This window comes from Trachymyrmex cornetzi, unplaced genomic scaffold (genome assembly GCF_001594075.2).
Source record: "Trachymyrmex cornetzi isolate Tcor2-1 unplaced genomic scaffold, Tcor1.1 scaffold435, whole genome shotgun sequence".
Taxonomy (NCBI): Eukaryota; Metazoa; Arthropoda; class Insecta; order Hymenoptera; family Formicidae; genus Trachymyrmex; species Trachymyrmex cornetzi.
Genome location: NW_017299124.1, coordinates 25,747 through 37,006, shown reverse-complemented (window position 1 = coordinate 37,006; position 11,260 = coordinate 25,747). Strand labels below are relative to the sequence as shown.

The 11,260-nt window shown below is 38.5% G+C and overlaps 1 protein-coding gene across 1 annotated transcript; it reads left to right on the top strand.

Annotated features, from left to right (window-relative positions):
• The first annotated feature begins 980 nt into the window (after positions 1-980).
• LOC108764536 (uncharacterized) lies at positions 981-2,027 on the top strand. Its single transcript, XM_018512822.1, has one exon. The coding sequence runs from the start codon at positions 981-983 to the stop codon at positions 2,025-2,027; it is 1,047 nt and encodes a 348-aa protein (XP_018368324.1).
• Positions 2,028-11,260: the final 9,233 nt, after the last annotated feature.

The window sequence follows — 11,260 nt, the reverse complement described above, 5'->3', positions numbered from 1 at the left end:
CTCGAACAATTTTGATTGTGCTACTTCTTCGTTAAATAATTTCAAAAATAAATGGTTCATTAATTTGACCTCCATTAACATTCCCAAGACAGTTTGTTGCTTATTACAGTTAGGGGAGAATTTTTCATTACCACCATTCAATTACAAAAGAACAACTTTAGAATATATAAAGTACATTGAAAATAGCATTAATCAGGTACACGTCAGTCTTAGGTCTGAGATTAGAAATAGGATTATACCAATCGTGAACGGTCTTTCCACATGCATTAACCATACGGATAGATTAAAGAATAAATTACAGTCAATGTGGACGATGACTAGGACTTTCTTACAACAGAATAAAAATATTATCCTTACAAGAGCTGATAAAGGTAACGTGACGGTGGCAATGGATATCAATGAGTACAAACAAAAAAATGTTGATGTTACTTAACGATAACAGCACATATGAAATTATTCATAAGAATCCGGTTATTAGTCTGACTAGGAAACTAAGGATACTTTTGACAAGTTGGAAGAAAAAAGAATATATTTCACAACTAGATTATAACCATCTTTATGTGAGTGATGGGGTTCTTCCTGGTGTGTATGGATTACCCAAAATCCATAAAGTAGACATACCCCTTAGAATAATAGTTTCGGCTATTGACAGCACATTGTATCCATTGGCATCTTTTTTGCATGAAATTATTTCTAAAGTCAGTTGCAATGCTCCAAGTTACATAGGAAACAGTTTTCAATTAACAAAAAAGATAAACAACATTTCTCTCGATAACAACGAAATTTTGGTTTCTCTAGATGTCGTGTCACTTTTCACGAATATACCTACAGACTCAGCTCTTGATAGTATCAACCATAGATGGGATTCGATTTCAAAAATAACTAATATTCCCAAAAACGAATTTTTGATAGCTGTGAAACTCGTTTTTGAGTCAGCATATTTTTCATTTGATAACACTATATATCGACAAAAGTTCGGCATGCCGATGGGATCACCTTTATCACCCGTGATCGCGGACATAGTACTTCAGGATTTGGAGGAGAGAGCCTTGAACACTTTGGGAATTCATCTTCCGTTTTATGTAAGATATGTCGATGATGTTGCTTTAGCAGCACCAAAAGAAAAAACGACAGAGATCCTCAGGGTGTTTAATTCTTTTCATCCACGACTACAATTCACCATGGAAATTGGTGGCTTGACGTTAAATTTTTTGGATTTGACGTTGATTAAATTCAATGGAGGAATTGAATATGATTGGTATCATAAACCTACTTTCTCTGGTAGGTACATAAATTTTATGTCTCAACATCCTCTTTCTCAAAAAATGGGTACGATTATGGGTCTGGTAGATAGAGCATTTCTTTTGTCTGTTCCAAAATTCCACAAAAAGAATTTAATATTTGTTATAGAAACTTTACTTTGTAATGACTATCCGTTAGATATTATTTTTAACACAATTAATGACAGGTTGAAATCATTAGTGAATAAAAAAACCGCTAATCAACAAAATACTGACACAATTATGAATAATGTTGAAGAGATAAAAACATGGTTCATTATACCATATATCAGAAAGATGACAGATAGGTTTACAGAAATAGCCAAAAATTTGAGTGTTAAATTGGCGATTTGCAGTCTGAATAAACTTAACTGTTTTATTAAAGCGCAGAAAGATTGCCTGACCACTTTCCATAAAAGGAACGTGATTTATAAAATTAATTGCAATGACTGTGATGCGTCTTATGTTGGCCAAACTAAGCGCACATTAGGAGTAAGAATCAAAGAACACAAGAATGACATCCGTAAACGCAATGGTAATCTTTCTGTTCTCAGTGAACACCGATTAAATTTGAACCATGATTTTGATTGGGAGGATGTCAAAATTATGGATACTGAAAGATGGTTTTACAGACGACGTATATCTGAAATGTTGTATATAAAGTTGCAAAAAAACAGCCTCAATCTACAATCTGACACAGATTTTTTACATGAATCGTATATGCCCATTCTCGAACAATTGCGATAATTACATTTGTATTTAATTGTATTGTATTACATTCAATTTATTGTAACGAATAAGGCTCATTTACTTCTGATCTTGGGTGTTCATGACTGTGCAATTGTATTACTCACGTAATTTCTAAATCATTATTCTTGTTTTACATTTATAATCGCACAGCCATTCGTTTCTCTAAAACATTATTCCAAAGAAATTAAAATAAGACTTGAAGTATGTATTTATTATGCTTGTAATTTGTATACATTATTTGACTTTGCTATTCTCAATTGACTGCGAACTGTCGACTCGCTTAGACGTAATTTAAACCATTGTGACAACTTCTACATTTCCATGCATATATTGTGTATTAATTTATTTGAAACTTTCACATTCGAACGGGTGAGTTTTTATTCATCTTTAACATGGATTCACTTTGTAATCTAAAAATTCTTTAATTTGTTAACTTTATGATTATGGTCAATTGTGTAGTATCTTTCGATTCAATCTGGCCACAAGACCTACGAATCTTGTTCCAACTATGAATATAAGGTGAACGATAACTCGTTGGTTCGGATGGAAGTGCTATCGACGATCTCTGTATACTGAAGATGGCCCGGAAGTAGGCTGAAACGTCTGTCTTAATTAAACAATTTTTGTAAGTATCGACACATAATTGATTAATTTCCTGCAATTCTAACGCAGTGTATTGACTCTCATAGCCTTATTTATTATATATTAATCCTAATTTGACATTTTTGAGAGTTCTATTTCGAATTTAATTTTTTTATTTAATCGCGATGTTTCGAGTTATTTGGCTGTCTAAGTTAAAATGGATTACCCTGTATATATTTGAATGTACAGATCCAAAATCTGCAATAAAATATGCGAATGGCAGATAAGTGGTACACTACTAGGACTCCGGGTGAAGGTCATAATTAACAAAAACACAGGGAATGGAAGTAACTCGTTACTTGTAACGAAGTTACAGTTACAAGTTACTTTTTTGGTAACTTTACTGGTAACTGCGTTACTTTTTTTCTTTGGTAACTGTAACGATAACGAAGTTACATTTCTTTGATAACGGTAACGAATTTTACAGTTACTTTTATCGTTACTTTGCACATGATTGGACACGATACGACACAAGCTATTTACACTGTAAAAAAATTTCGTAAATTTACACATATAATAAATGTAAAATAGATTACATGATTAGTTCTGTAAATATAAAAGATCATGCAATTTTACAGAAATTATGTAATTCCACAAAAATTATGTAAATTTGTTTTTATTGTGTAATTTTGTAATTATACTTCCACAATCTGCTTAGTTCCAAACCAAGAAATTATTTTTATTTGCATATTGCAAATTTACAAATGTGTGGACGTTTACAACTATTATGGTGAATCTCAAAATTATCCAGCATAATAGTTGTAATTTTAAACAATTTTTTACAATGCGCTTGAGACTAGAGAAGCCTCTAGGCTCGTCCGCTGCGATTGTTGGAAATTTAAAAAAAAATAACGGAAAAGTAACGAAAAGTTACTTTCTCAAGTAACGGTAACTGTAACGAGTTACTTTTAAAAATCGGTAACTAGTAACGGTAACTTGTTACTTTTTCTATTCGGTAACGAGTAACTGTAACTTGTTACTTTTAAAAAGTAACTTTCCATTCCCTGCAAAAACATAACACCCCGTTAGCAAAACCTACAAGGTGGTCTTGTCAAAAATTTGCCATTAGACATTCAATTATCCGTGTATATCTTTAGATATATGTTTATTGTCTCTGAAGCTGCCGTTCTGATCAGTGTCCTGGAGATTGTGCTGTCCCGGAAGCTACCATTCTATTCAATGTCCTGGAAAGTGTGTTGTTCCGGAATCTGCCATTTCGTGAATGTCCTGAAAAATGTATTGTCCCGAACCTGCCTTTCCGTCAATATCCTGGAAAATACGTTGTCTTGGAACCTGTCATTCCATGAATATCCTGGAAAAATATGATGTCCCGAAACCTGCCATTCTGTGAAAGTCCTGGAAAATATACTGTCCCTGAACCTGCCATTCCGTGAATGTCCTGGAAAAATATGTTGTCCCGGATCCTGCCATTTAATCAATTCTTCTGTATACATTTGTTGCCCCGGAACATGCCATTCCGTGAACGTCCTGGAAAAATATATTGTCCCAGAACCTGCTAGTCTGTGAATGTCCTGGGAACATATGTTGTCCCGGAACCTGCCAATCTATCAATATCCTGGAAGAATATGTGCCCTAGAATCTGCCAATATGTGAGTGTCCTGGAAACTGCCAAATTCGTTTTTTTTCGAAAACGAGTAAAAATAAATTAATTTTACTTGAATGGAAGGCAGAAAACAACAAAAGAGGCTTTATAAAACTGTTTTTAACTAATTCTATTTTCGGTCCCGGAAGCTGCCCTTGGACATACATATATATATATATACAGGGTGTTTCTTAAAAACCGCCCACTAACCACATAGCACTAGCCTTGATAAAAAATTGAGTCGATAAGTATTAGGAAATTTTTTTCCACAGCACTTACTGAAGCAGTTATTATGTAGTAAAGATAATCCAATCGACGCGCCGTGCTTTAAACTGACGCACGTCCATGATTCGCGCGCCTAGTAGTATGTGTGAGCGCTCCGTCACGCTGCTGACTTCGCCGCGTTCTGTCACGCTGCTGATTTCTCAAAGACCGCTAATAATGACATGCATAAGCCATTTTATTTTGTAACAACATAAAACTGTTAACAATTAATTAAAATTGCGCTAACTGATATAAAAATAATTACTATTATGTGTTGACAATAATTTTAATTTTTAATTAATTTAATTACTATGTTTGTCATGTCCGGGGCGCTATCAGTTCGTCCGGACGCGGGGCTGTGCGGGTCCGGTAAAGACAGCCTGGCGCTTCCTGCGCTGAGCGGAAGCGTCGAATTAGGAGAGAGAGAAGAAAAAAAATAATTATATTCTAGATAGTCGAATTTAAGCAGTGTACCGGCTTAGGGAACGCTTTATTCAGTTCGGCAATGTACAAAGTTTCGGCAGGTCCAGTATTGCTCCGTCACTGTCTCGATGCTCGTTACGAGCGGTTGCGACCTCGTGGGTAACGGTTCGCAAGCGACAGTGGAGTGAGATGTAGGCTAAGCGGTAGGGGGCTCATCGTGAGCCCTTGCTCTCCGCTTGGAAGGCGGCCGGGGCTCGGCTTGAGCCACCGACGACCGATGCTAGGAAGCCTCGGCGGCCGTGAGAGGGACCTGCCGAAACGGTAACCTCAGGAGGTCTTAGCGGTTCTGAGAGGAACCGGGGAGGTCGGATATGGTCAGGACGCCTCGGCGGTTCTAAGAGGAGCCTACTAAGGCGGGGTTAGGAAGTCGCCCCTGCTACCGGGACACCGTGGTATGGACCTGTCTCCCCAGAGTGAAGGAAGCCTGGCGCGGTTTTCATGCACCCCGGCGCGCGAGGTTTCCCTCTCTGGATTCTCGCGGAATAATTAAAATATTCGTAAACGCGGACGGCACAGGACAGACACTAACAAGAAGGCACTTCCCGCCGACTAGAGTGTATACGCAAGAAAAGGAAAGAAATGAAAAGAAAAAAAAAACGAAGTCAAAATAATGAGCGAAAGATTTACTATGCGATTGGCAACTTTGATACACAAAAAAAAATATTTTACAATTATCCATCACTCTCCACCTTTTACGCCTTTACACAGATAGTTTATTCGCGGTAGATTCACATAAATGGGTCACAGAATAATTAGCGGGATTATTGATACGCTAATGACGGTCGCGATGGCGCGAGTTTCCTTAATAAAAAAAAACTGACCGACGGAAGTGCGACGCAAAACTCACTTTGGTCCGGGATACTTCTCGGCTAGTTGTTGGCGATGCCTGTCCACCAAGCATGGCCCCAGAAGTTCGCTAATGCACGCACCACGGAGTACAGTCGCAAGGCGGACCCTTCGCAGCTAATGTTTTCACTAAAATTTCGCAACTTCTGTGAACTGTTTCAGAGCTTTCCGGGGAATTTTCGCGAAATCTCTGGCGACTTTTCGCGAACTCTCTGGGCTCGCGCCGGGTGTCGCTTATATAATATTGCAAGGGGTGATGCTGAGCGGCAAAGGGGGTTGACCTGTCAACAGTCATGTTAGATTTTTAAATTATTCTAGAACATTCTATCAGATTCGATTTTGTTGATTTGACCGTCTTAAAGGTTGAAATTTTTAGGTCTGAGTGTTGACAGGGCCCACTTATGGGCTCCGCCCCTGTACTGCATAGCAGTTGCGGCGCGCGCTTATTCACAATGAGCTGCGATCCCTAGTTTTTCTAAACGGAGTTGTTAGCATGGCGCGCTCGCTCTTGTTCTTGCCAACGGTTATTACAACGATTTTCGTTTCGTTGATTGGAAGGATTTAGTGCGCTAGCAGCTGGGATTTCGTCAAGTACTTTTGATCATAAGCGCGGTGCGAGATGTTAAATGAGACGGTGTCGTCATTTTCGCGGATGCATTTGCAGATTTTAAATAAAATGCAATTTTTAATTTTTCTTATCTATTTACGCTGGATCAAGGGTACCCGAGGAACCTCAAGGTTTCCAACTGCTTGGATTTTAAGTTTTGCTGTCTGTAGTTTCGTTACAGCTACCGCATTAATTTGATTTTCGTACAATTAATTCTTGTCGCTCAAGCGCACCGCGTTCCGGTGCGGCGGTTGCTCCATCATGCGGGAAGCGAGTGATCGCGGTTCCCGATTGTGCCGCACTTTCGCATCGATTCGCATTGTCACGGCAACGTATTGGCGTCGCCGATCGTGACGTTCGCCACGTGCGAGTTTTCAGGCGAACGTTACAATGTTACAACATAATTTTAACGCGGTGATTAAGGATTTGAGTTCTTTAATATTGGTTGAAGAATATTGTTAGATCCCATTAAAATCTAAAATAGTTTGCATTTTATTATTCGGGATTGTAACAGTACTATAAAATTCAAATTCCTTTATCCAGAATTAAAATTATGTTCCGACATACCTTTAATTCATTAACAAGAACCGTAATTACTTTTAGATATTAAAAATAAACTTATAATAAAATCTTGTTCAATATTATGAAACAAATCTTTTTATAAGAAAAGGAATGTTTCTCTATTCTTTAATGCTTTACGTATTTTCTTTATCTCGAATATGAACTTACTTGGATATGTAATTGCTTTAATAAATTACCATTCGTAAAGAAAGAGATAGCGCTGTGGCGTGGCGATCCGCAACTAAAGATTATTTATTTATAATAAAGATTCGGCTTTTTTTTAAATATTACATAAAATTTTATATTTAATTTCAACATTTTACAGAGATAAAATATTGTATTATAATAATTGCTCAAAATGAGTCCCACGAGCTTCAATACACGCTTCCGCACGAAGAATTAAATTCTGACGTATGCGTCGAACCATTGGTTCATCGATGGTTTGAACAGCTCCTTGCATCCTTCCAATAACTTCTTTAGGTGAAGCAAGCTCGGTTGAATAAATTATTTTCTTTAGATGACTCCAAAGAAAAAAATCCAGCGGTGTCAAATCAGGTGATCTAGTAACGATTAATATTAAAACACTTTCTTTTATATTTTTCTTCTTCTCCTGTCTTACTAAATTAAAAACTTTTTGTACCGCGCAGGCCACCTAATTGGTCCATATTGAACTATCCAGCGATCAGGAAAATGTCTATTTAAAAAATTTGTAACGCCTCGATACGCATGCGGTGGTGCTCCATTCTGCTGAAAAAATATTACTCTTCTCTGGGCGAGAGGAATTTCTTCTAAAAAATCCGGGAACCTTTGTCTTAAAAAATCGGCTTAATTTCTTCCCTTTGACAGAAACATATCACATTACTATGTATCGATACATACACTGAGAAAAATTTTAAACGCTTTATCCGTTCAAAAAGTAACAAACGGATATTTCCGATTGATTTTGATCGGATTTATAAGACTGTCCGATCAAATTTATCGGATAGTCCTATAAATCCGATAAATTTGAGATAGTCTTATAAATCCGATCGAAATCAAACGGAAATATCCGTTTGTTACTTTTGAACGGACATTTTTCTCAGTGCATTGCAAGTCAATCAAAAGATTGTTGTATCCTTTTACCGTCAAAATATCCGGTAAAAGAGTGGGATCGATAATCCTGTCGCCCGAAATACCCGCCCAGTAATTCAGCTTCCATCTGTATTGAAAACTGCGTACATGTGTCATGTGTGGATTTATAATTTCGTAATAATGCTGATTATAGCAGTTGAATATGCCTGTGCGCGTAAATAAAGACTCATCGGTCCACATTATATTTGCCAGAAAATTTTCATCAGCTTTATTATTACGTAGCAGCCAACGACAAAAATTCTCTCTGGCACGGTAGTCTCTTTCATTTAATTCCTGTACTTGTGTACGGTGAAATGAGTATAACAATTCGCGCTTCAATACCCTGTGGACTGTTGCGTTACTGACATCTAATTGACGGCCTATTATACGTGTACTAGTTGTAGGATCTTCCTCGATCATTTCTAAAATCATACTTCATTTAAATTGGTTTTTTCGAATCTTTTATTTAATTATAAAAAATCGATAACGAATCTGCATTGAAGCTATATCAAATGTTGAAAATTGAAGATGTTTCAATGGATAATCGTTAAAAATATCTGGATGTCATGTGTTTCCCTGATTTATATCCCGAGGATGTCAATGGTTAACGAGAAGATAGAAACTTTGCGTTGCCGGATTATTTATCTGTCAGAACGCGATTGATGTCGAAACACAGTAGATTCAGGTTGAATCTACAGCATCTGTTCTTCCTTCTCAATGATTCTAACTACCGACAATTGAAAAATGGTGTCTATTATACTATGATGGTTGCTAAACCACGAGAGAGATTGTGAACGAACTCCAAGTCTTTACGCGTCATTCGGTCCCTACATTTATACTCACTCACGGTCGCCACTCCTTTTCACCACCAAAGGAGAAGGTTTTGCTTTCTGACACCCGTTATACGGGATTACATTCACTTCGCTCGGTGAATGAAGGTAGTTGCCCTCGGCACTCTGTTCGCTATAGGATATGTTGTGGTAAATGATAAAATTTCAATGTTGTAGGAAAATCTCGATAATTGTTTATTGAACACGCTATCACTACTTTACACAGTTGTCTGCAGATTGTCGCTATCTGCGATGTCACCGTTGGCACGCGTTCTCTTTCGCACTTAAATTTACCTCATAATAATGATTGGCGAGAAACTCGCGAGAAACGCCGCATACATTGTAATCCGGATATGTCGCGATTGCAGTCCTGCGGACTATTGTATTTCTCGCGCGCCCGGTGTATTGCACAGTTCGCTTTCCCCGGTCTCGTTTATCAAAGTCTCAGTGATACCCTCACGCGTAGTTTTCACTCTGGATAATAACTCGCGTAATGTCTTTTCACAATTATACTGTTCTGTAAGCAACTCTTATTATATTCACTAAACGGTAGGAGGTTAGCCCCCGTTCACTATCGCTCGCGAATTACTTCGGTCTTCGCTTGGAATAGTCCTCGCTTAATCTCCTCGAGTTCGCTCGCGCTCCCTCTTTTATACCTACTCGCGTTCCCCTTCTATGGCTCTCGCAAGTACGTGTTCGCTTTGCGCGCTCTCAGCGCTCACGACGCTAGTTATGCTTATGCACTACGCCGCTTTAATTACTCCTACGTTTTAAAATTATATAATTTTTATTTTATTTTCTTTTTATTTTCAAGTACGTCACATCATTTGGGGAATACAGCCGCTCATCTTTTCTCGCTGGAGTTACAGGTAAATATTTAATTCTACTATTTACGTGCTACTTTTCCCTTTGCAGCTATATCCCCTTAACTATATACACTATATACAACGCATGGCACTTTTTGCTAACCTGTGCCGGTTTCCCTTTTTGACACCTGGTATATAAAATTGTTCCGACACCGTCATGTCATCTCCTTTGGGATCCCGAAACCACTGCTTAACGCGCGCCGGAAAATTCCCCCTCCGAGTGCCCGAAACCGTGTTTTCGGTTCACCCGATATAGTGCTTCCGTCCTCGCCGGCGCTATTCTATACCCTTCTCCGTATCTAGGGTAATGACGATTTGAACTTTGGTCTCTCGCGATCCGTTCTACCCCATAACAGGATTTTTCCGGCACCCGGTATGTTCGATGCGTCGGTACTTTGCTATCACGCCGCTTTTACGTTATACCTTTACATAGCGATCAGTTTTTTCGTTATCGCGAAATTTTGTGTTCCGCGACAGAATTTCGCGGACACCCGGTATATAACTCGAGCTCAAATTTTAGCCTTGCGCTGCTACTCCGTCATTATTCGACATTGCGATCGGTTTTCTTGTTATCGTGATTTTTTTTTGCCCCGTAACGGGATTTCGTGTACACCCGGTATATGTAGCACGTTTAGATTCATCCTTTTAAGCTCTACCTAGACATAGCGGTCGGTTTTCGGGCTATCGTTTTCGGACTTTTTCTATTCCGTAACAGGATTTAGTGTACACCCGGTATACGTGGCAAGTCTAAATTTGCCTCTCCGTGCGTCTTTTGTGTTCTATCCAAACATAGCGGTCGGTTTTTCTTCTATTAGTGTTCCGCAAAGGGATTTTGCGGACACCCGGTATATTTATTTACCTCAAATCTTGCTTTCGCGCTGCTCTCGCGCTGTAGATAGACATAGCGATCGGTTTTCTCTCTATCGTGAATATTAGTGTTCCGCAACGGGATTTCGCGGACACCCGATATATTTAAACAGATTTATTTATTCCAACGCTCTGATTGGCTCGGCGCCCTATCGGCCTTAACGATCTCCCTTTTCGCGTTTTCGCGCTCCCTCGATGGGCTTATCGTTTTCTGAAACCATTGAGGCAATCCCTCAAAACCAACTTAAATTTTCTTTAAACTAAAACTAACTCTTTCTCTCTCTCTGTAGGGCGGGCTTTCCCGCTATAAAATAAATGCAATATTTATAATTATGCTGATAAATTGAAATTGTTCCGGAAGTCGGGTTTCTCGCTCTAATGGCGATCCAAACAAAATAATTTTAATACTTGATTTCTCTTATATTTGTCCGCCACTGTATATGTCTATATGAATCTATATTTAATTATGTTGCCGGCGGCGGGAGCCTTCGGCCAGGTTCCCCCGTTAACGACAATTAAGACTATTTTATTTGTGCGCCGGGTTCGCTCGG